Consider the following 27,015-nt stretch of genomic DNA (forward strand, 5'->3'; position numbering starts at 1 on the left):
AACCCTTAATTCAATGGCGGGAAGATATGACAATAGTAAATTTCATCCAATATGCAATAATTGGCTTGGCATTCTTAAAATAAATGGGTATAACGAAATCCATGTGCAAATAAATCAAATTATTTTATATAAATAGATGATAAATAAGTAAATAAATTACTAATGAACTAAACCATTTGAATCCATACCCACATGAGATACAACAGATCCAACAAAAATACTGTCTTTCACTGTACTACCCCCCGTGACCAGGGTGACACACTGACATCACTTCTGCAGGCTGCAACTAATGTTGAGCATTGTTTTTACATTGTTGGTAGGAAGAAGGCATGCAAAATATTATTGAGAGCTATTTAAATAGAACATGCTTGTTTTGTACCAAAACACAGCTGTTCAAACAAAATTCTTACATCCATATGACTAATTTCTCTTTTCTCGGAAATGTGGTCCATTGGTCAAGAAGACCCACTTCGAGGACCAGGCTGGTCCTTCCGGAGACCTAATTTTTTTCCCTCTTATGATCCACAGAATGATCTCTAGTCTGCCTCCTACTTCCACAAACTATAAAACCCATACAGTTCAACATATCAAAGGACAAGAAGTCCAGACCACAACAATCAACTACCTAAACCAAATCAAGCATCAAATTACCACATGAATTCACATCAGCTGGGATTCCATTCGAAAACCATAAAAGGGGTCCTCGAGCCACAAGGGACCCTACTTTGCAAGGATAGGAAGAGGGTCATTACATCGTACGCAATCTTATCCCCACTTTTATGCAGAAGTTGTTTCTTAAACTTGAACCCATGATCAACCGGTTACAAAGGAGGAATCTTAACATTAATCCTTGGCCCATCCTCGTCCCAATACCATATTAAGTCAAGTAAACCACTCAGACAATTTTTTTGTTGTGATGATATATCCCAAGGATAAGGCCTCAACAGAGCATATTAACAAGAAAACAGGGGAACAAAAAAATTACAAGAAAAACATAACGATTGAGCCCCTGCAAAGATCTCCACCATAATGTCCACTATTTACAAACTTTTAGTTGGTCACCCTTCTGACATAAGCCACAACTAAACAAAGATTGCGTCCAAAAATTGCAAGGCACACTATATATATTGCAAATAATTGAATGATGAAAATTAACAATTGTAAGAACCAAACATGTTCTATTATAATCAGCAGCCAAACATGACAATTCATTCTTTGTTCATACATAAATTAGGAATTGCTTATAATTGAGGTCCTTTTAGGCCTGTGCACATCCTTTGAGAATTAATCTCTCCTAACCCTCTTGGGATCCAATTTCTTGCAAATAATGTTCTGCTTCCAATGCTGCCATGCACCCTGTAAGTAATACCCAGGGGGAAAAAACCAAGGTAAATTGAATGAAATGTGCTAAGTTGTCCTGAATTAACCTAAGGGGGAAATTTAAAATTTTGGAAAAAAAAAAAACAAAAAATATAGAAGGAATGCAACACTGTTAAGTCCCCTTAGTCTCATATACAAGAGTGCAGTCCAAAAGGCAAGCCCAGTCAATAATAATAGGAACAATAGTTAATCACAAGGACTAAAACCATAAACAACACAAATTATATGTGATGGCTCTAATGAAACAAAAATAAACCGGTCAATATTTTTTTTCAGCAACACCTAAATATTTCGAGGATCAGAAAATTATAATTAAAATAATAATATCACTTCATCAGTTGAATTAGAATTGGCATGGCCCCTTTCGTTCTTTGCAGACTAATGCCACTTATATTATGTTTATTTATTTGTAATTTGAAAATTAGGTAAGCTATATCATGCATACATATGCACCAGGATTAAAACAGTTTTTCATGATAAAGAGAGTAGAAGCACCAAATCCAATTGAAATACTGGTAATTCAGCTAGGCTTGTGAATTCAAGATTTTGTCAAAAGCTGAGTTGGGCAAGGGCTTTTTTTAATAGGAAAAAAAAATGAAAAAGAAGAATGTACAAAGAGGACGAGGAATCCTCAAAAAACAAAAAGGAAACAAAAGAACAAAAATAGAAACCCATGAATAAGTCAAAAGAGCGCACCAACCGAGTTGAATATAATTTTTTTTTAGAAAAAGGCTATATTGCTAAAACACCCCTAGTGAAAACCCAAATGGATGCTAAAGAAACACAATCCTTTCCCCACTAGAGACCCACAATCTCAAAAAATCAGAGCACTTCTCTTCAGCCAAATAACCCAAATAACAGCAAAAAAGGAAGGTCACCACAAATCCTTGTGCTTTCACACCCGCCAAAATCTCTAAAAGCAACCATCAAGCCCCCAATGAATAAGGACAAACCCAACACTCTCCCAACAAGCCAAATAATTTGTTCCATAAACACCAAGCCACATGGCAGCATAAGAATAAATGAGCATGATCCATGCTAGTACTGTATCACATTACATCCGGGATATAGAACCGTGTATCATTTATGGACTACAGACTTGCAACAGATAATTGGTGTTGTCTCTATTAAGAATGGCAATCAAACTTGCAACAGATCATTGGTGTTAACTCTATTAAGAATGGCAACAACAACGACAACAAAACATATGATAATCATACCCTTTAGGCCACGATAAATTTAAACTACCTCAATAAATTAACATGACTTTCTTTGTTTTGCAATAAACAAGTTCATACTAGTCATGTTATTCATTTATTTTAGTTAACTGATATTGGAAATTCCATTTTACTTATTAGTGGTAGGAGGGGCTTAGATGAAAGCAAATTATAAGGGTCTAGCTAAAACATAAATAGCATAAGAGTTGGGGCAGAGAGAGAGAATTAAAAAAAAAAAAAAAAGATGGGGCATGGTGAAACCAGGTGTGACAGCTGGCAGCACTAAAAACCAGCAGCAGAGATCTAGTGCACAGCTGTCAGCACTGTAGGATCCCTGTTGCCACCAACTGCTACGGTCCTGCCATGTGTCCAGTTGCTGTCTTGACTTTTCCAGCCCTGAAGAGCAGCCTGAACATAGAAAAGAATACCACAAACTCTTTCTAAAAACCCTAGTTCTAGAGAGAGATAACTCTGCATAAAATCAAGGAAATTCAGAGAAAATCAAGAGAAAATACAGGAAATTCAGAGGGAAACTTAGACTAAGTTAAAGAAGCTGAAAATCAAGGTACGTGTTCTTAATTTTCATTTATTCACGTAGGGATTTTGGATGTTTAAAGGAAACAAAGGTAGAAGCTTGCATAAAGTTGAATCCTAATAAGGAAGATTTAAGCTTGTAATCTCTAATTACTTGATATCACTGCATAATGCATATATGGTTCCTTTGGTTATCATAGTTGCATATCTTGTTTAGTTGGGAAATTTTCATGTGATAGATACTCATCTTGTAAGGATGACGGCTATGCTTGCTAAGTCAAAGCTTGTGTGTACATATGTTGAATTGTTATTGTGTGAAATAGATGGCACCGTGTGTTGTTGTGGCTGTCAAATTGTAGAATTTAAGCAAGTAGGGATTGTATCTCCCCTGGGTGAAAGGCCCTAAACCTCCAGAGGGTATTTCCGCTTAAGCAGTGGTTCGCCAAGCTGGAATTTGGCACTTGTTTCAGATAAAATCTGCAGTTAGTTGGGATAGCATTATAAATACATGCTATTTGATGAACAGATTGTCTAGAATAAAGAGTGTGTTCATGCATATTGGTTGAATAAAGAGTGTGTTCATGCATATTGATTTGAATAAAGAGTGTTCATGCACCTTATGATCATGCATACATGTAAGAAATCCTGTGTTTGGGGTTGAAATCCTTATCTGAATAATGGGGAATTAAGCATGTCTACTGAGCTTGTGGTTGCTCACCCTATTCCTTAATAATTTCAGGTTCAAACTGAAGGAGAGCTCCACTAGTTAGGTTCTCCAAGATACTACCATTTTAACATGTATTACAAGTTGGCAAGAAGACAATAAGGATACTAAGCGTGTGTTCAGTTTTCGTGGTTATGTATGTAGACTAGGAGTGAGACAAATGTTGTATGTAAAGAACAGCCCATGCAAAGAGCTTATTACTGAATGAAAAACATTTTTAGTTGCTTATGAAATATACACATATGTCTTGTGTGCTCAACAAAGGTTCACTCTTAATTAACTTTTAACTTGGTTCCAAATTATGATTTGTAAAACAAACTCTTGCCTAGGCATAGTGCCCCATTGGATTTTAGATGGAGTCACGACCGGTCATGTGCCAAAAACTAGGGATGTGACAAATCAAGCCTCAAGTTCCACTAATGTCATTTTATTAAGAATGGCAATTAACACAAAAACCTTTAGGTTTGAAGGAACTTTAGCTCCCAACAATTTCTTAGCAAGAGGAAAACAATGAAAAGACCAGTTTAGATGAGTATAAACCGAGAGAAAACACATGAATTATCCAAATACCAAATCCTAACATCCTCACAAAGGGAACAACAAAAGAATCTTTCTTAGGAGGGAATAAAGATCCCCTATCAATAATATTTCGATGAAAGTGAAAATATCAATAAACCTCAAAGCTATCCATAACAAGAAAAGAATATAATAGTTGCATCAAGAAGCAAAAACAGACAAAAAAGGATAAGAAAACAATAGAAAGCAAGCATCCCCAACCCAAATATCCTTCCAAAACCAAACCCTACACCCCCGTCTCCCACTTTATATTGGATCCAAGGGAAGAAGAAAGAAATTGCCTATGAGATCGATTTCCATGAGCTTATATGCAACACACTACCTACAATACTAACATCTCACTCACTCTTTTTTTTTTTCAATAGGAAAAAGAAAGGTTTATTAAAAAAAGCAAGTAGATACCATGGTTTTAAAACCAGGACTAGTAATCAACCCGGTGAAGCAATTGGGTTGGTCGAACCAGTAGGTTGAACCGATGATGTTAGCATTGTATAATAATAAAAATAATAATAATAATAATAATAGAAATTAAAAAAAAAAATTCTCTTATGTTGTGACTACTAACTTAGATAATAATAATAAAAATATTGCAATGATAAAAAATAATAGTACAAACATATGATTAGACTCATAATTACTATTCACTAATTATAATAAATATATATATAATCTAGATTGTATTTATAATTTTATTTTATAAAATATTTTTGAAATTTATTAAATAATAAAACCACATTAAGAGTCAAAAAATATTCAAAGAAAGTTTAATTTCAGTAAACATTTTATTTTAGTTGTGTTAGGGGCAGTTAATAAACCTCAAGCATGCGGTTTGGGTTCAACGCCGCTCAAGCAAACACGATTTTTCATGTATTAGTGAGAACTGGATCAACCCGTCCGGTTCAACCGATTTAGCCGATTTAGCCCGAGTCGCCCAAGTCTGTCTGAGTTAACTCCGATTCATTTCATTTTCGAGTCACTGATGTCATCCAAACCAAAAAGGTGACCGGTTCCGCTCCAACAACCCGATCGGACCAACCAGTCCGATCTGGGTTTTAAAACTATGGTAGATACAATAGCAGCAAAGAAGACGTCCTTTCAAACATAGGAAAAATGAAACAATTCATATAACATAATAAAACCACCCAATCTCGGATGACATCCCCAAAGCAAGATGGGATAATTTCCCATTAATTACCTCGTTATCCCCCTTGGAGCCAAATTCAAAGACGGAGGAGTTTGGGACCCTATTATTGAGAAGTTTGAAAGGAGATTAGCTGGATGAAAAAGAAATTTCTTATCAAAAGGAGGCACACTCACCCTCTTCAAGAGCACTTTGATGAATCTTCAAGTTTATGTTATGTCCCTCCTTCCCTTACTGGACTCCGTCACTAGGAGATTGGAGGGAATTCATAGAAGATTTCTTTGGGGAAGCTTAAGGGAGGAGTTTAAATATTACCATGTTAATAAATCCCTCCTCGAGAAGTGGTTATGAAGGTTCATGAAAGAAAAGACCACTTTTGATGGGATTTTATTGCTTTTAAATATGGGCTTGAGCAAAATGGTTGGAGAACGCACAATAGAAGGGGGCCCTATGAAGTGGGAGATTGGAAATCCATCAGGAGAGGATGGGATGATTTTTTTCCAATTTATGACATTTCAAGAGGGAAATAGGGTCAACGTTTGCTTTTGGCATGATGTGTGGCATGAGAAAAATAATCTTAAAGTAGTCTTTCCTTCCATCTACAACTTGGCTTGAAACAAAAATGCCCTAATCACTCGTCATCCCCAAATCACTAATCAAGGAATTTTCTAGAGTATTCCTTTTACTAGGGAATGTCGCTGATTGAGAACTTCATGCACTTTGTCTTTTATAGAGTTCTTTATAAATTCCGTAACCAAAACATCCCCAATGAACCAAAATGAGCTTTGGACAAAAAGGGTGTTTTCACTATTAAATCTTTCTACAAGAAGCTCTCATCGATGGGAACAAATTGCAACAACTCCCCCTGGATTCACATTTGGAGGCAGCCCCTTCAAAGGTCACCTTTTTTGTTTGGAAGTTTGCATATAAAAATATTTTAACCCTTGACAATCTGCAAAAAAGAGGGCATACATCCACAAATAGGTGTTTCCCTTGTGCAACTGATGCAGAATCAGCCAATCGCATTCTTCTCCACTGCCCTTGGAGAAGGAACTTGTGGAATTTGGTTCTACCCTTGATTGGACAACAGTGGCTTATGGAAAATTCAGTTGGACGGCAGATTTGGGCTTGGAAAGGCATCAAAGCCACCAAGGAGAAGCGAAAAACTTTGAATCACATCCCTCTCACCATCTTTTGGGGTGCTTGGAGAGAGAAATAAGAAAGCCTTCAAAGATACAACTACTCCACTTAAGACTTGCAACAACCAGTGGAGTCCCAGTTTATCCAATAATAATTGCTAATCAAGTTGTTAATGATGTTATTTTAGCTTACTCTGGGCAGACAGGATATGAATTATTGGCGCATGCGAACTGCTCCTGAGCCTGTCTTGGCTTTTTTAAACCTACTGTTATGGGGAATTTGAAGTTGGAAGCAGCAGTATTTAAATTAGGTCAGCAATTTCCCCACATGTTCTAGGTAGAAAGATTCTGAATCTTGGCGTATGAGAGCTGCTCTTGTACTTATTTTGGTTTTCTAGCATCAGCTGTTTGATGGTTCGTTGTGTAATTCCATTTCTGTGTTCAGCTAAATTTCTATTCTTTGTATGCCAGTTCCCAGCTAACGAATAGATGTGCTTAATTCTTCCTAAAAAGATAATCTAATTAACCAAAAAAAAAGGGCGAGAATAGGATCTCCAAACTTTAACCATTATGTTTGTTGAGTAATTGGGTAAAATGGAAGACCTAAACTCAATGATAGGTCTCTCCCTCTGTTTATAATATATGTAAGCGGAATGACCATAATACCCTTACTAACTCACCCTTATTACCAATAAAACTCTAACACATAATAATAATGCTAAAAAACTAAATAACTATTAACAGTTCCCCTCAAGCTGGAGCATATATATCAAATGCCTCCTAGCTTGTTACAAATGAATTTCACATGAGCACCTCCCAAGGCTTTAGTGAACAAATCAGCAAGCTGAAACTCAATACTTCACATGAATGGTCGTAATGAGCTTCTATAATGTTTCTCTCGAATAAAGTGACAATCCAACTTCAATGTGCTTTGTCCGCTCATGGAAGACAAGGTTGGAAACAACATGAATAGCAGCTTGACTATCACACATCAACTACATAGGCTGAGAATGTGGAAAACCTAGTTCTTTCAACATGTTCTTCAGTCAAACAAGTTCACATGTAGCGTGCACGATAGCCCTATACTCTAACTTAGCACTCGACTTGACAACCACAGTTTGTTTCTTACTTTTCCAAGACACCAAATTACAGCCGACAAAGATACAATACCCAATTGTGAATCTTTGATCGGAAGGTGACCCGAACCAATCAGCATCTGTATATTCCTAAACATAAGTGTGACCCCCGATCCTAATATAAGAGAGCTCTCCATGCTACACCTTTGAGATATCTAAAAATGCGAATTACTGTATCCCAATGACTTGTTCTCAAGGAATTGAGAAACTGACTCACAGCACTTGTCGCCATGGATATATTTGGTCGAGTGACTATGAGACAATTCAACTTTCCAACAAGCATCAAGTATCAACCTGGGTTAGGCAACAAATCACTCATATCTAGCATTAACTTACTATTGGGATCCATGGGTGTATCAACAAGTTTGGATTCCAACAACCCCGTCTCATCTAAAAGATCAAGAACATACTTCCTCTGTGATAAGACAATTCTCGTACGAGATCTCGATGCTTCTGTACCCAACAAGTACTTCAATGGTCCCAAGTCTTTGTTCTAAAACTTACTCTGTAGAAATAGCTTTAGGACCTGGATGTCATGATCATCATCATTAGTGATCAAAATGTCATCCACATATACAATAAGCAAAATATTGCTTGATGAAGTATGAAGATAAAATACATAGTGATCTATTGCACACCAGTGAAGGCGCCAAACTCAAGTACTACAACACTAAAACAACCAAACCATGCTCTTGGAAATTTTTTTAATATATACAATGACTTCTTGAGCAGACATACTAAGCCTGACTACCCCTGAGCAACAAACCCAGGGGTTGCTCCACATATACCTCCTCATGAATATCACCATGTAGAAAAGCATTTTTCATATCTAACTGATGTAGAGGCCAATGACAAGTGGTGGCTAAAGAAATGAACAAGCGTACTGAGGCAAGCTTAACAACTGGGGAGAATATGTCTGAATAGTCCAAGCCATGCACCTAAGTATAGCTCTTAGCAACAAGGTGGGCCTTCAAACTAGCCACAGAACCATCAGGATTGACTTTCACATTGTTCACCAAGCAACAACTAACCACAGACTTATTAGGAGGAAGAGGTACCAAATACCAAGTATCATTATCATGTGGTGCATGCATCTCTTCAACCATTGTCGTCCTCTACCCATAATGGGATAAGGCTTCGGAAATAGACCTTGGAAGAGCAACAGAAGACAAAGTACTAACAAAACAGTAATAAAAGGGCGACAAGAAATCATAACAAACAAAATTAGAGATCAAATATTGGGTACAACTGCGTTTACCTTTTCGAACAGCTACTGAAAGATCAACATCATGAGAAATAAGATCATCCGATAAGGGAACTAGAGTAAAAGCTGGAGGAGGCACTTCCCCCTTGAATCGTCGTGTGTATACCTACAAATTGAGATAATTCAAGCGACGAGAAGGACTCAAACTAGATGAAGATGTAGAAGGATTGGGCACAGATACTAGATTGGGATCTGGAAAGCAAGATAGAGGAAGGGACTTATCAAGGTCAACAGAACTCAAGGAATTAGAGTAGTATGGTGTAGACTCAAAAAAGGTGACATAAGCAGAGACAAAGAATCGATGTAAAGTAGGACTATAACATCAATAACCCTTCTGAGTATAGGAATAGCCTAGAAAAATACATTTGATAGAATGAGGATCCAACTTATCCATTCCTGGAGATAACTAATGGATAAAGGACACACAATCAAATATATGAGGAGGAAGGGAAAGCAAAGGAGCCTTAGGAAAGATAATTGAATATGGGATTTTACCACTAAGTACAGAGGATGGCATTTTATTGATGAAGGAGCAAGCTGTGAGCACAACATCACTCCAAAAGACTATGGGGATAATTATTTGTTACAATAGGATACAAGTGACTTCAAGAATGTCTGTTTTCCCGCTCCGCAATTCCATTTTTTTGTGGAGTGTGGGCGCAAGAGGACTGATGGATCATACTAGAGTTAGTCATATGAGTACTGAATCGGGTACTAAGTACTCTTTAGCATTATCACTACGTATCCTGACTGGCATATCAAATTGATTTTACTTGGGAACATTAAAGCACAAAAGATACCAAACAACATCTTTCATTGAATATAACCACGTCGTCTTGCAGTAGTCATCAACAAATGTGACAAATTATTAAAACCCCAACTTTGATGTCACACCATAGTAGTCAAAGCCAGAAGGCGCACTGAGGCACAGAGGGGACTTGGAGCCGAGGCCCGAGGCGAAGGTGCACGCCTCATGAAGGTAAGGCGCACAATTATTAAAATTGTGTGCAATGCCTACTTGGTGGGTAATTGATATAAAACACATCAATCGTTATATTAGAATTTAAAATGCCAAAATATTCAATAGTAATTATGACAACCAAGTAACAAGTTCCAAGTGAAATAAACATAGTTTAACATAAGTAATTACGCATGCAAGATTTCAAGCTTCAAATTAGAAATGAAATAAAATTTCCAGGCTTAAGGCCCAAAAAGCATCTTTAATATCAAAAGAAACGAATACAATAAAACAGCAGCTAAATTCAGTAAAAAAAATGTTATATATTAATATATTTCAGAAAAATGTATGCTTTGTATACTGCATCTCCAAACAAATTACAAAACAGCAGCAAAATTCATTAAAAATGTTATATATTAATTATAAAGTATAAACTTACATTAAACTACATAATTAATTACACATTATATAATATTAACTCAAGAGGCTTAATGAAAGGTAATATTATAAGAAGAAGCAGCTGGCAGGAGGCAGCAGAACTGAAGAACTGAAAAAGAAGAAACAGAAGAACTAAAAAAGAAAAAGAACTGAAGAAGAAGAAGAAGAAGAAAAAGAAGAACTGAAAAAGAAGCAGTAGCAGAACAAGAACTGAACAAGAAGAAGAAGATGAAGAAGAACTGAAAAATAAGAAGCAGAAGAACTGAAGAAGAAGAAGAATACGACGACTTACTAGTTTGAAAATCGAAGTAGCCTGATGACTCACAAAGGCTCAAACCTAGAAGACGAAGGGCTCCTGCTGGTTCGACGGCTCGAAAACGAACTGACGAAGGGCTCTTGTTGGTTTGAAGGCTCAAAGACGAAGAGCTCCTGCTGGTTCAAAGGGTCGAAGGCAAACACCTTGTGCTGGTTCAAACTTTGAAGGGTCGAAAACAAAAGGCTTCTGCTGGTTTTGTACTTGCTTTGAAGGATCAATTGGTAGAAGACGAACTTCTCCTGCTGGTTTAGTGCTGCTTCGAAGGGTCAAAGACGAAGGGCTAGGGCTGGTGCAAGTCGAACTGTCGTAGGCTGGATTGCTGGAAGTGGGCTGGGCCTGGTTCTAGCTATGTTTTGTTTCTTAACAGCTTCAAAAATTTCAAGGCGCAACTCACTGCACCTGGAGAATCAGTGCGCTAACCTGCACCTCTTGAAGGTCACCTCAACTGAAGAAGAATGAGGCGCTAGCTTGGTCACCTCATTGCGCCCCATGCCTCAAGCACGCTTTTAACTACTATGTGTCACGCGACTAGGACCCCAAATATCAGAATGGACAAGCATGAAAGGACTAACCACCCGTTTGTCGACCTGCGGAGCAAAGGGAACACTATGATGCTTGCCCAATTGAAAAGACTCACACTCAAGATTAGACACAAAACTCAATGTAAGAACCAACTGTTTCAACTTGTTCAAGGACAAACGACCAAGGCGACAATGGATTTGAAGTGGTGTAGCTGCGACTGTGCAGGCAATGGGTGGAGAAAGCGAATCAAAGTAGTAAAGTCCACGAGCCTCACGTTCTGTGCCAATTGTCTTTCCCGTCTTCAAATCCTAAATAACCACAGAATCAAGAAGGAATGTGATAGAACAATTTAGTGAATTTGTAAGCTTACTAACTGACATAATATTAAAAGGAGATTTAGGAAGGTATAAAGCAGAAGAAAGAGAAATAGAAGGAGTAGGATTTACAGTTCCTATCACCTTAACATCAATAGTGGACCCAACAGCAAGGGTAACTTTGAGGGAGATTTTTAGGATATTGGAGATCAGAAAAGAAGTGGGTTGCACCTGTTATATGGTCAATGGCAATAGAATCAATAATCCAAGGAATAGTAGAAAGGATATCAAATGAAATGCAGTCTGTAGGACTACCTTTCTGGGCGAAAAAAATCAATGTGATAAGATGCTTGTTAAGACAATTGATACTGTAGAAACCTTAAATACTCCTCCTGTGATATAGTCACAATACACGGTTCACTCAAACAAGTGACTAACAAAGGAATCATATTTTTGGGACTTGCAAACGTCATCCCAGAATTCACAAACTCAAACCAATGATCATAAGGATTAACCGCTGGAACAATTGGAACAACCACGAACAAGGTGACTCACCATGAACAAGCCACAGACATATCAGTAAGAATCTGACATAGCACCAAAAAACCCACACACAGCCCCAAGCAAGCAACACTCAGCACTGGAACAATTGGAGAGGTGAACCAACGAAACTACCATGAACAAATCCCCAGCAACCTCAAATGCAGCCCCAAGGAAGAAATACTGCCGGTCTGCCGCAGCCTCACATTAAAAAAATAAAAATAATAAAATAATAAAAAACAGCTTATGAGCACTGCCTCTGCCCCAAGAAAGTCACCAATGACCGTTACTAACACCTAACAAGACCTAACAAATTACCATGAGTCCATTGTCACAACAAAAATTGGATCTTGGAGCAAAAACGCATGCCTAACAGCTTGATATTTTGGTATATGGGAGGAATTAGAATAGTGAATCAAAAAAACACAGCAAATCACTGTTTCAGACTCAATAAACTCGTTAACAATTAATAAACAGCTACATGAAGCATCAAACAACCATTCCTTAGGTGCTGCCACAGACGAGGTGAACAACTCACTGACGGATATAGCACTGCTACAGCCTCACAACTGAACATATGAATGCTGCCACGGCTCCAAAAAAACACACAAAGAAGCCTTCAAAAGCCTTGAACAGACATTAACGGAATGTTGCGAGCGCGTAGTCGGAAAAGGTTGAATTTTTTTGCAAAAAACTAACTTAACAGCTTGATGATATAGTCTAAAGAAGCAATCAGAACATGGCAGAAAAAGAAAAAAAGCAAAAAAAAAATGACCTGAAATTCACTCATGCGCCGGCGCGTGAGGTCAACCTTGCTGGCATTTGACCGACGCATGGAGGTGCCTCCGGCAATGGGGTTTTGTGGGGTGAGTCATCAGGGGGTCCATTTATGTGTATGATTGGTTTTGTAAAATAATATGGGATCGAGGTGAATCTAGGAAGGACAGCCGCAAGAAAGGTGTTTTCCGATGACAACTGAGGAGAGCAGGGTTTAGTGTGGATCACGCTCTGATACCATGTTGAGTAATTGGGTAAAATGGAAGACCTAAACTCAATGATACATATCTCCCTCTGTTAATAATATGCATAAGTACAATAGGAATGACCATAATACCCTTACTAACTCACACTTATTACTAACAAAACTCACACATAATAATAATAATAATAATAATAATAATAATGTTGTTAAAAGACTAAATACCCATTAACAATATTATATTATTATACCATAATAAAATTACTTTATTTTTATTAATAACTTATTGTTTTAAATATAATAATAGTGTGCAATAATGCTACATTATTAAGGCATTGATGTCCCATCGAGACAAATTCGTGAGGGCAATTTGGTCCTAAAAGTAGGACCCCATGGGTGATTCCCATCACCAATGGGGAGGGTGAGGATGGATGTGGATGTTTTGTGAGAATCTTCATCAGCAACAATGTTCAAATGCCCACCACATCAAATTTCGGTGCCTAAACAAAGGTGGAATGAGATGTGATGGGTACCTAATTCCTGAGAGTGTTAATAGATGTCATGAACCAGATATCCCATCATAGTCAAGTAGATACGCCTAAAATCACTAACTCTAACAAAATGATCTTTTTTAGGAGCTAAGGTTATAGAAGTTGAATTCATAACCGTCAACATAAAACACCTAAAAAACCTTTAATAAGTTCACCCTTCCAACCACATCTTGGCAATTAAAGAAAAACAAAAACTAAATTAAACCCCATTAGACCTAGAGCATTCTCCCCATCAAGACTAAACATAACCCACTGAATCTCCTCCTCAAAAGGCCTCTCCAACCAACTTGACATATCATCAAAAGTCACCAATCTACCCCTCAATCATAGGCCAATAAGAGGTCTCTTCCCTCTAAAAATTCATGAAGAACCCACTAAATTACTCTAAAAATGATAGTTGGATCCCCCTAATCTTTGACCCACACTGGTTCCACCCCAATCTCAAAAATCCCCTATAAGTTTGCCGACCCACAATAACTACAATGCAGAATGGGTCCTCCTTCCCTCTGCTGGTTCTCTTCAGAAAAGAGTCATAAATGGCAATGGAGTGTCCATGTCTTGTTGTGTCTTTGGAGCAGGAGTTGGACATTGTTACAAACTGCTAATAAAAATTGTTCATACTTCATGCAAAGTACTTTGGGCAGGCTAAGGAACCAAATTAGGGACTTAAGTCAAGGTTATACCTAAGATGAAGAAAACGAATTTTGAGTGCAAGCGATGCAGAGGCAGAATCAAGGATCTGCATACATAGGAGAGAAGAATCTAAAAGAAGAAGGAAGGGGAAAAGAGAAGAGAGGAGATACCAGGGGAAACCCATGTTCAATTCCAATTCAATTCAACAATAAATGTCTACAACATACTTTCACACACTATTTATAAGAAAGCCTCTAAGACATGACATTACACATATACCCCCAACATTACATGAAACTGAAAACAAACCCCTAAATTACACAAATATTACAAACAACCCCAAATACACATAATCCTATACTAATTGATACTAAACACCTAATAAAGTAAGAACTAGCTGATCAACCCTCGATCCAATTCTTCTTAGATATTCTCCAAAAAGGATCTGCCCAAGGCCTTGATTCTTGTTCTACATCAACTCTTCCCTAGTTAAAAAAAATTTGGCCTCGAATCTCGAAATGTTGGAGGGCTAGAAATAAGAAGCAAACTTGAACTCTTTGAAAGCCAGTGCTTGAGTAATACAAGAAGCCACAATCCTTTGGCAGCATCATACGCTTGAATTGAGAATTAGCATCAATAAGTACTTCAAGAATGACAAACTCAACAATTAAAATGTCTAAAGGACTTTGGATGTCTTAACACATTCATCTTCTTCCTTATATTGTCTTCAAGTTGAGTAATTGTGGCTGATTCTTTTTCTTATTTGATTGGTAGAGCAGATTTCAAAAAGATTTCTTCCCATTATAGTGGAAAACATGTGTTCTCATGCCCTCGAGTTACTAGAATCATCCAACCAAGGAGAACCAAGGAGTACATGACCAACTTGCATAGATATGATATTACACAAAAATTTATCAAAATAAGCAGCCATTTGGATAGAAACCAAACATATTTCAAAAACATGTACGGTAGTATCACCATTCCAAGACATCTAAGACTCTAGGTGAGGTTATGGATGAAGTTCCATACGAGTGACTCCATTGTAGAAACTATATTCATAGGGCATTGTTCATCAATGATGATTTTGCAAATATTTTCTCCATATTAGAGAAAGGTGTGGGAAAGCATGAAAATTGCACCCAATGTATGATCAATGGCATTCGTTTGTCCAATAATTTTTCACCATATTGCTAGATTTGTACATAAATCCACTATAACTATGTGTCACCAGAAGTCCATGACACAACTACCCATAATTCTCAATTTAGTCATGCAAAACCATAAACTTAACTACCAATTTTCAAGAAATAAATTCAACTTACCTTACTTCAGATGCTTGTAGTTGTGGTATGTTGATCTGGCCTTGATTAAGGTTTTGATGTATTTTGATGCTCTGTTTTACATTTTGGATGGGGCTTTGTGTTCCCCTTACCAGGGTATGCCCAGTGTATACTATACATATCCATTTTGATCAATACATATTTACCCTTACTGATCCAAAAAAAAAATTCAACTCACCTTAGATCTTGAATGTCATGCCGAAATGAAACAAATTCACTAATAAAACTCTCAAATTGCAGCAATAAAACCTGGCTTTTTATGCTAGCAGTCAGACTTTGTAGGGTTTCATGCTAAATTATCGCGCTTGCTCAATAATCAATATATTATGTCTGCGACCAAAATATCTCCTTGCATGTCAAATATCATGGAGAAATCCCAAAAGATCATGGCTGAAGCAATTTTTCACGAGATAGGAAATTCCACAACACTACAAAATTTCCTAGTCACAAATCACCAGCGCACTAGGGCGCACACACTGCCATTAGGGCACTTCCAGCTATGAAACTCCATTCAAGGGTAGATCAGGGAGTGAGGATTGCCGTGGTGGCAATCATGTGAGGAGAAAAGATCAGGAAGTTAGGGTTGTGAAGGGCAGACAGCAAGAAATATTCTATAACAAAGAAACTTCAAGCGATAGTGTTTCGGAGGATTCTGTTTTTGTTGTTGTAGGTGGTATTGTAAAATCTAAGCTGAAAAATAGGGTTAATGGCATACAACTAGAATTTTATGAAAAAATCATAACTACAACAACAACAAACCAAGCCTTAAGCCGCACCAAGTGGAGTCCGCTACATGAATCTTTTTACGCCAATTTATGCAATCATGGACAATTTCCTTAGAGAAATTTAAACTATTAAATCCTTATTCATTATCTCTTACCAAGTTATTTTAAGTCTACTATTACCCCTTCTACTGTCTCTTTCAGCAACTTATTCACTCTTCCTCATTGGCGCACTATGTAACCTACTTTGCAAGTGTCCAAACCATCTGAATCATCCCTCCGTTATCTTATCTTCCACAGGAGTTATACCTAACCTACCACAAATATGTTCATTTATTAATTTATCTTTTAACATTATATCACTCACCTATCTAAGCATCATCATCTCGGCAACTTTTACTTTTTGGATATGTTGTTTCTTAGTCGTCCAACATTCTGATCCATATAGAATAGTTGGTCTTACAGTCGTCTTATAAAACTTCCCCATTAATTTTAAGGATATTCTAAGATCATAAAGCACTCTCAAAGCACTTGTCCATTTTACCCAACCTGCAATTACTCTACATATCACATCTTCTTCAATTTGTCTTTTAGCGTGCATGATAGATCTAATGTATCAAAATCTACTAGTGCTATTGATTTCTTCAGCATCAAGTTTAACTTTGTCTCCAATATTCCTCTTAGTATTATTGAAATTACATTCCATATATTTTGCCTTATTTTTACTTATCCTAAAGCTTCTAGATTTTGAAGCTTCTCCATAACTCTTAGGTTCTACACCATCTCTAGTTTCATCAATCAAGACAATATTATCTACAAAACATACACTATGGAACCTCATTTTGGATACTCCTAGTCACGTCATCCATCTTTAAAGCAAAAAGATAAGGGCTCAATGCAAATCCTTGATGTACTACACCTATTATTATCTACAAAACATACACTATGGAACCTCATTTTGGATACTCCTAGTCACTTCATCCATCATTAAAGCAAAAAGATAACGGCTCAATGCAAATCCTTGATGTAGTACACCTTTTGTGATTGGAAATTTTTTCGTCTCACCACTTGTAGTCCTAACACTAGTCATTACTCCATCATACATATCCTTAATGACATCAATATACCTACTACATACACCAATTGTTTATAAAATCCACCATAGAACTTCCCTAGGTACCCTATCATACGCTTTCTCTAAGTCAGTAAATACCATATGCAAGTCCCTTTCTTTTCCCTAAACTTTTCCATTAATCTCCTTAAAAGATTTATAAGTTCTATAGTAGATCTCCCAAGCATAAAACCGAATTGATTTTTTGAGACCTTCATTTCTAGCCTTAATCTTTGTTCAACTACCATTTCCCATAGTTTCATTGCATGACTCATAAGTTTAACTCCACAATAGTTATTACAATTTTGAATTTCTCCTTTGTTTTTGTATATAGGTATTAAAGTGTTTTTCCTCCATTCATCTTACATTTTCTTAGTTTTTACAATTGTGTTAAATAAATTAGTTAACCATATAATTTCATTATCACCTAAGCATTTCCAAACTTCAATTGGGATGTTATCCAGTCCTATAACTTTTTCATTTTTCATCTTTTTAGTGCAAGTTTAATTTTGTTAACTATAATCTTGCGAATAAATATCATATTTTCAGTCCTTTTTTCATTCGTCAATTTTAAGTTGAAGCCTTCAACTTGATTTTCATTAAATAGCTTACTAAAGTAACTTCGCCATCTTTCTTTTATGTCTTCTTCCTTAACCAATACAATATCATCCTCAATTTTTATACATTTTACATTACCTAAGTCTTTACTCTTTCATTCTCAAGCTCAAGCAAATTTAAATATGTCTCTTTACCCTTCTTTTGTATCTAATCTAGCATAAAAATTATTAAATGATCTATATTTAGCTTCACTACCGACCCTTTTTGCATCTTTTCTTGCCTCTTTATACTTTTCAAAGTTTTCATGCTCTTAAATGTTCGTCATGTTTTATACCAAATTCTTTTTTTCTTTACAACTTTTTAGATATCTTGATCCCACCACCAACTTCCTTTGCTATTTGATAATTTCTCTTGACTTGCCAAAAATCACTTTTGCTATCATTTTAATAGAGTTAGCTATCCTACTCCAGAGAGTGTCTATGTTTACACTATCCTCTATAGTCCAATCACCATCTTTGATCATTTTATATTTAAATTTTATTATATTTTCTCCTTTTAGATTCCACCACCTAGTTCTCTTACACTCGTTTATTTTATCATTTCTCTTCCATTTTTTAAGGCATATATCTAACACTAAAACTCTATGTTGTGTGATTAAACTTTCACTTGTGATAACTTTACAAAACTTATACAATAAACGATCTACCCTCTTACTTAAGAAAAAAATCTATTTGACTTTTATTTTGTCCACTTTTAAAGGTTATGAAGTGTTCTTCTCTCTTATTAAAGCAAGTATTTATTGTAATAAAATCATATGACATGGAAAAGTCTAAGATCATCTCCCTATGCTCATTTTTGTCTCCATATCCATATCATCCATGTATCCTCTCATAAACTTTATTATCCCTTCCAACATGTCCATTCATACCTACTCCTATAAATATTTTCTCAATCCCTAATATGCCTTGTATTATCCATATCTTCCCAAAAATTGTCACTTAAGGTTTTCTACTAAGCCTACTTGAGGAGCATAAGCAGTAATGACACTTATTCTCTCTTGGCCTAAGAACATCTCGATTTTCTTCCGGGGGAAGGGGGAGAATTTCCTGCTTGTAGAACAATTGACGATAAACAAGCAATAGAATTCAAGAGAGAGAGAGAAAGAATAATGCAAAAGAGTTGAAAGAAAAGAAGAGGAGAAGAATAAAAGAGAGATAGTAGGACAAGACATAATAGAAGATTCAGAAACGGAATAGAGGAAGAAACAATATTTGAGAAAGAACAAAGAAGAAGAGATGCAGAAGAAAGAATATGAAAAATCATTAAAGAAAAGAGTTGGGAGAATTAAGATAGAAAATTAGAAGAAGAGAAGAAAAGAAGGGAAGAAGATGGTAGACGAGAAGAGGAGAAGGGAAAGATGGGGAATCGAAATGGAAGAATAGAAATAGATATTGGGCTCAAATACCAAATGATGCAGGGGCAGCATCAGGGATCTGCAGCCATAGGAGAGATTAGAAGAAATTGATGAGAGGAAAGAAGGGGAAAAGAGGAGAGAGGAGATACCAAGTGAAACTCGCGTTCAATTTCAATTCAAATTCAATAATAGCCATCTAAGCATGGCTTTCACACTGTTTATAAGGAAGCCTATCCGACATGAAATTACACATATACCCCTAACATTACATGAAACTACAAACAAACAACTAAATTACACAAATACTACAAACAACCCCCAAATACACACAATCATATACTAACTAATATAAACACATAATAAACTATTAACTAAACCCAACAATCCTCAATCCAATTATTCTTAAGTATTCTCCAACAAGGATCTTTCCAAGGTCTTGCTACTTGTTCTACATCACTAAGTCTCTTAAGACAAGAAAAAAAGATGATTGTAGAGAGAGAATGAATGGGAAGGAAGAGATAATAGAAAGATAACTATAAAATAAATTGCATATAACTGAATGATAAATTGATATGTATGTTGCGTAGTTTTAGAACCTAGTCTAATGACAAACCAGCCAAAGCAAATGGGTTGGCCAAACCACTCAAACTGGTTTGACTGTGCATGTCTCTAAATAAAATTGTTAGGCAAGTTTAGCAATAAGGCCTTTCTCCATATTCCCCTAGGCTAGGGTTTTGAATCCAATAGAAATTCCCCCTTATTTTTGTCAAAGGGACCAATGCAACACAATGATCCATTGGTCTACCCTAGTGGAGACCCTTGAGGTTGGGGTTCCGAATCCAAGTTGATCCGGGTTTAAAATTTATGGTATATTGATCTTGAGGAAGATTCCTTACAATGACAGCCAATAAACCTAATCAAATCCTAAGATCACGTCTTACAAATTCAAGAAAGAATCTCTAAAAGATAAATCTAAAATATATTTTTATAAGAAAGATTTCATTATAAAAATGAGAAACACACAAACAAACGTAAAAAGGACCAAAATCCACACAAATGCAAATTACAAAAATAAAATAATACAATGAAGCAAAGCAACAATCAAAACAAAAGTGGGTAAAACAATGATCTAATCACACTAAATATGAAACAATGGAACACCCACAAAAGCACACCACAGAAGCCCAAGATAGGGATAAAGCATCACCCTGCTACAAAGAAAATGAATGAGAAAGTTCTTGTCACGAAAGACTTTCAAATTCCTGTATAACCAAATGCACCACACATGGCCATTCAAGCACAATCCCATAATATCCCACCATCTTTCCTTCTAACAGAATCCCTAAAACTAGTAAGAAATAGCTCCTCCACGATACTCGAACAATCCAAACACTACTCACAAAGTTGGAAAATAAAATTTCACAATTGCCACAAAAAATACAATGTAGAAGAAGATGAGCAATAGCCTCACTGCTGTACTTGCATTGGACACAAAGTGGGTGCAAAAAGTCATGGATGTGGATATCTCAATGACCAAAAGAAATCATCCTTGCCAAGATCTGCCAAATGTCAAGAAATCACGCCCTTGCGGCAGCAAGACTACACCAAGTCCAACCCAACCGTACCCATTCTTATCCAAAGGAATGCTCAAATGTCTAACCCAAAGGTCAAGTTCATGACAGCCCTTAATCCAACTAAGTTGTCAAAGGAACTCAAACTCGAACAATAAGAAGACAAACTCACATTCCACCAACACTAAAGATAACTCTCATACCCAGAGCACCACCTCATGTCAACATACCTATCTCTTACCACCTACTAGCTAGGAGCAGTGAAAGTGACACCATACATGACTCAAGTCGGACACAAGAAGGATTAACGCCCTCAATAGTCCAACTGAATCAAGAATAATACCACCCAACAAGATAGCCAAAGGCCAAGGAAGGACGAATATCAAACCTTCATTTTAAGAGTGTTGCGCGGGCTCATTCCCAGGCTCACATGAAAGCCCAAGACACCCTAGGGCATGTCAAGAGCCCGCTTCTAAGTGCACCTCACGGTGCTCACTTGGTACCCAATAGGTTAGCAAGGGGAGAAAGGCTACCATAGTTGCATCCAAGTAAACCAAATTTCCCTCCAAGTTAGAAACATACACCAAAACAATGTATCAAGGTCACAAAACTCTTAAGACCCTAACACAAATCCTTATTGGCCCCCTATTTTGCAATCAATCATCAGTATTAATGACCTTGGACAATAAAAAAATAGAAACAAAGAAAGCATTGAGGGAGAAATAGACAGGAGTGAAGTGGAAGAGAGAATAGGGGAGAATAAAGGAGTAGCAGGACAAGACAAAAACAAGAGAGAAAATAGGACAAAGAGATCAGAAACAGAGAAAGAACAAAAAAGGAAAAAGAAGCAAGAATAAAAAGGAGGAAGAAGAAGGAAGAATGGGGCAAGAGAGATGGCAGCAGAAAAAGAGACGAAGGAAAACAATTCAGAAATTTTGAATTCAAAATGATAACCAACTCTTTCATTACATTCCAAAGAAAGTATATATACATTTAACATTTACACTAAAACAAATATTTTTACAAATAAGAAATTATAAAATAACTTCAAAGTACTTAAAAACACATAAATAACCCCAAATTAATTGGCTTCTAAGGACCTGTTTGGCATTGTTTCTATTTTTCGCTTTTCGTTTCTACACAATGAAGAAACAAATCACAAGAACACATTTGTTTACGTTGCCAATTTTCTATTTTTATTGTTAATTTCCAATTGTTTTCCATAAAAAATCAAAAATAAAAACTATATTTTAAGGTTTTAAGTTGTTTTGGCAACTTGTTGCCAAAATATTTTTAATATCCATTAATTAACTTTTTTAGATTAAATCATTCATTTTATACATACTTTTTAACTAAAATTAAAATAAAATGACAATATGAAGTTAAAACATAACTAAAATAAAAATATCCATAAATTTTTTAAAAAATAAAAGCCATTACCAAAATGTTTTTTCTATTATTCAATTGTCATGCACAATAAGGTTGTTCTTATAAAGCAAATTTTGAATAAAATTATTATAATAATTTTTATTTTTATTATAGTGTTTTTAACTTGTATTATTTTGTACTCATTATTTTGTATTATTTTGTACTTATTATTCTTATCATATTTTTTAAATTGATATTTGATTCAAGGACAAAAATGAGCATTTTTTTAATCAACTTTTTAATTTGCTTTAGTTTTAGACATATTAACCAAACAAGTTGGTTTGTGGCTGTTATTTTTAGTTTTTGTTTCATGTTCTCAATTTTTGTTTTTGTTTTTTATAATAAAAATTATGTTTATGAGAGAAAATGTACGATCCTAGTGAGGATAATACAATAACAATAAATCAAATCTTAAGTTCCACTAGGTGAGGTCAGCTACATGAATCCTTTTTCGCCAATTTATGCGATCATGGATAATTTCTTTCAAATGGAAAAAAAAAAAAAAATGCAGCAGATATTACAGAACAGACAATGAATGCAGCAGAATTTAAAAAATAAAAGAGATAAAGGGGGGCCTAGAATAGCTCAAACTGAAAGCGGCAGACCAAGCTAGAAGGAGAAGAAGAAAAGAAGAAGATTAATAACAGCAAAGCAGACATTTTGACAAAAAGCGTCATGAATTCCCAAAAAAACGATAAGAAGATGGGTGGGATAAAAAATCAGGGCACAGCAGCTCTCACTGGTTTAAAAAGAGGAAAAATAAATAAATAAATAAGAAGAAGAAGACTGACAGCAGAAATTTCAGGAAAAAGTAGCAGGAATTCCTTTTTTTTATTAGCAAAAATGTAGCTAAAATTAATTATATAAAAAAATAGAGAGAGAGAGAGAGAGAGAAGAGGGGGGCACTTGTGTTTCATGTGCAGTTTTTTACACCTTTGTGGTTCATGTGACTTTTAGCTTGTCTCATTTAGCTATAAATTCACATTTGATTTCCAAATAAACAATTCATTTTCAAAATTGAAATTTGGATTTAGTTATTCAATCATGCATTTGAGTAAAAAATATGTAAAATAAATCTATCTTCAGTTTTGAAAGCAAGAATTCTAGACATGTTTTTCAGATTTTTAACCAAAGGAAGCCTAAGTTTCCTAGACCGAAAAAGCCCTCACACTAAGTACAAATATTTTGCTAATTAAACAAGTGCTCTCTCTCTTATTCTCGCCCACTCGAACTCGAACGACAATAAGTCTCTCAACTTCTCCAACATATGAGCAATCTACACGTGAAAATATTGTGTAGGCAGGATTATAAAGTGCTTAACTCCAATTCCTTGCATAAGAACCTATCAATAGCAGGTTTGGGGGTTTGGTCACCAGTTCATCTGTGGTAGTTAAGGATGTCTGCCCCGTGCACATAGGATTTTGGTTTTTGGCAGAAGTTCATTTCTGATATTTCAGCATGCATACCATATAATGCTCTGATTGGGGAAAAAAGATATACAAATAAAAAAAAATGCAATATTAATTATATTGTAAAGGTCAAGACAAATAGGAAAATAAATTTGTGGGCATTTAAAAATATGGTGAGAGATTTTAGCCCAAAAGGCTATTCAGTAACCCGTAGAGTAGTGCAGATGGATAAGCAGGAATGAATAATCATGAGTACTCACCAGTGCCGGCAGCAGTAACAGCTTGCCTGTACTTCTTATCCTGGACATCCCCAGCAGCAAAAACACCGGGTACACTCGTCTGCGTCGTCCCTGGCTTTGTTAGCACATAACCGTCGGCATCGAGTTGCAGCTGCCCATCCAAGAACTTGGTGGCAGGTTCATGCCCTATCGCAAAGAAGAGACCCGAAACCTTCAAATCCGAAATCTCCCCGGTGAGCAGATTCTTAAGCTTAAGCCCTGCCAATACCCCTTTGTCCCCATCTCCGTAGGCGCCCTCCACCATTGAATCCCACACCACCTCTATCTTACTGTTGCTCAATGCCCGCTTCTGCATTATCTTGGAAGCCCTAAATGCGTTCCTCCTGTGGATTATGTAAACTTTGGAACCGTACTTGGTCAGGAAATTGGCTTCCTCCATGGCGGAGTCCCCGCCCCCGATCACAGCCAGGGGCTTGTTCCTGAAAATGGGAGCAGCTCCATCACAAACAGCGCAGGCGGAAATTCCCCTATTCCAGAAGCCTCCTTGGCCGTCGCCGGAGCCCGGGAACGTCAGTCTCTTGGCGACGGCACCGGTCGCCACAATCACCGCGTCGGCCAGGACGACCTTCGAGTCGGTGAAGACCTTGAAGGGTCTGGTGGAGAAGTCAACGCGGCTGACGGTTTCCGTGAAGACACGGGTGCCGAAGCGCAGAGACTGATTGCGGCAGTGATCCATGAGGTCGATGCCGAGGATGCCGTTGGGGAAGCCGGGGAAATTCTCGACGTCGGTGGTGGTGGTGAGCTGGCCTCCGGGTGCGACGCCGTTGGCCATCCAGCCTTCAAACAGGATGGGCTTAAGCTCCGCCCGAGCGGCGTATATGGCGGCCGTGTGGGCCGCAGGTCCGCTGCCGACGATGCAGAGACGCGTTTTGAGGTTCTGGAGATCGTCGGCGGCGGCGGCGGCGGCCATCTTGGGGGGAACTGCGGTGGATAGGGAGGAAGCGGCGGCGGCGGCGACTGAAGTTGAGGCCAGCCCCAATAGACTACGAACTCTGCTAAGGCGAGACACGACTCCCCAAGCGTACCACTTCCCTGACATGTGCCTCTCCATGCCTTTCAAACCCTATTATGCCTTCTGATTTTCGATTTTGAAATTTGGAAATCCGCGCGTTTACTTTTTTACGCGGTGCGCGGGCGACAAAACGCGTTTGTTCACGAATGCGTGCCTTGTGTTGCCCTCTTAGAACCTGTTTCATGTGAGTTCTTTATAGGAATCACTTTAGTCTATCAGCCATCCCACCTTGGGACAAAATTGTCTCTTGCTTGGGGCTGTCAAGTATTAATATTCTTATGATCAAATTATAAGTTATCATAAATTTAAAATAAAAACTATTAAAAACAAAACCAGAACCAAAACAAGGATATTTTTTTAAAATATAGTTAAATTTTTTAGGGCATAAATTTAATTTGAAACCTATTTTGACATTAAACCATGTATCGATATAATTATCTTGGGTACCCTTCTCGAATAATTTGACAACTAGTATAGATCCTAAGTTCAAAACTATCTGCAAGCAATAATTTAAATTACCTTTTTAGTTGTCAATTATAGTTCCAAAAGGAAAGTGTGAGGGAGGGAGCACGAAGATGTGTTCACCTGCATAAATAAATCATAGGGACATGCCAAAAAGTTTGTCTAATCTGTAAATGTGTATGGAAAATTTATTTTCTAACTTTTGCAATACTATTGTTGAGTTTTCTTTATCATGTTGTACATAAAGATAAGCTTTCTAAAACTACTTTGAACAAATAATACTAGCAAACAATATGAAATAACATAAATATTTACTCCCATGTTATTCACAAAAATAATTCTTGGAAAATTTAACATTTATGAATTTAACAACATCAAAACTTATGAACCCACGGCATTAAAATTAAAGGAAACTTTTTGTCTTCAGATTCTTATACCATTTTTTGGCCTTAAATAAATTTTGAATGTCGAATGATTTTTTTTTTTTTTTCTAATGACGCCCTTGATGACCAAACCAATGGGTACATCAGGTATGTTGCCCCTTCAACCGTTCCGATCCAAGAATATTTGACTATCCAAAACAATCAATACATTATCCATATTGCTATGAAATATCTGTCAAGTAAAGGATACATGGCCGAATTTACATCCACCTCCTCCTGCAAAGGACATGTAGTCATGCATATATAATTTAACTCAATAGTCAGCTTTGTGAATTGGATTCATATAGTGAATCCTAACTCGTGAGATTTCAGGCATATTGTTGTTGTTGTCTCGTCGTCATTGTCATGCGAGCTTTTTAATTAATTAAATGGAATAGAAATAAACAAGAATTTTAGACAAGATCAATGAAATGAACAAGAATTTTAAATAAGATCAATGAATAGTATAAACCTTAAATAGTATTCCACCATATGTCTTATATTTCACAAAGTCGCTTCAATAAATCAGATAAAAAATTATGTAAAAAAAAAACATATTTCTAAAAATTAATTAATTATGCAAAGTTATACCAAGTGAGAGCAAAGCCTCATTTCATTCAAATAGGGGATAACTGACAATTGTATTAGAATTTTAACTAATGGTTGAAAGAAAAATCATTTAGATTATAATTTTAACTAATATTTTTAAAAGCATTCACATATTGGCAAATATCAAAGGCTAGATGGATAAAAGGCACTTGAAGAAGACTTACTACTTTAAGAAGACCTATTCAAAAGTATTATTCATGTGTCCTAATTTAGCGCACAATCTCAACATATTGCTCCAAACGAGGAGAAAGAGAAAGCATGATTCTCTAGTAGGCATTGAAGAACATATGCTTATG

The 27,015-nt window shown here is 36.5% G+C and overlaps 1 protein-coding gene and 1 long non-coding RNA gene across 3 annotated transcripts; one reads left to right on the plus strand and one right to left on the minus strand.

Moving 5' to 3' along the window:
- Positions 1–1,158: 1,158 nt before the first annotated feature.
- Positions 1,159–25,451, minus strand: LOC131143984 (thioredoxin reductase NTRB-like). 2 transcript variants are annotated; one of them, XM_058092339.1, is made up of 2 exons: positions 24,176–25,451; positions 1,159–1,356 (listed from the first exon to the last, which is right to left on the minus strand). In XM_058092339.1, the coding sequence occupies exons 1-2, from the start codon at positions 25,263–25,265 to the stop codon at positions 1,295–1,297; spliced, it is 1,152 nt and encodes a 383-aa protein (XP_057948322.1). In that variant the 5' UTR covers positions 25,266–25,451; the 3' UTR covers positions 1,159–1,294. The 2 variants fall into 2 exon arrangements, with proteins under 2 accessions (XP_057948322.1, XP_057948318.1); XM_058092335.1 differs by having other exon boundaries at positions 1,159–3,005; positions 24,176–25,389.
- LOC131143996 (uncharacterized) lies at positions 3,017–4,090 on the plus strand. The gene is made up of 2 exons (XR_009133682.1): positions 3,017–3,162; positions 3,871–4,090. It is a non-coding gene; the product is annotated as an uncharacterized LOC131143996 (long non-coding RNA).
- Positions 25,452–27,015: the final 1,564 nt, after the last annotated feature.

The sequence above is a fragment of the Malania oleifera genome, chromosome 1, assembly GCF_029873635.1.
Source record: "Malania oleifera isolate guangnan ecotype guangnan chromosome 1, ASM2987363v1, whole genome shotgun sequence".
Classification (NCBI taxonomy): Eukaryota; Viridiplantae; Streptophyta; class Magnoliopsida; order Santalales; family Ximeniaceae; genus Malania; species Malania oleifera.

Bases quoted from the DNA above. Each gene is read 5' to 3' on its own strand.
- LOC131143984 (XM_058092335.1), bottom strand. From the start codon at position 25,265: ATGGAGAGGCACATGTCAGGGAAGTGGTACGCTTGGGGAGTCGTGTCT. The intron at 3,006-24,175 runs GTGAGTACTCAT...TTCTATGTTCAG, and splicing joins TGTTACTGCTGCCGGCACTG to GCTGCTCTTCAGGGCTGGAA.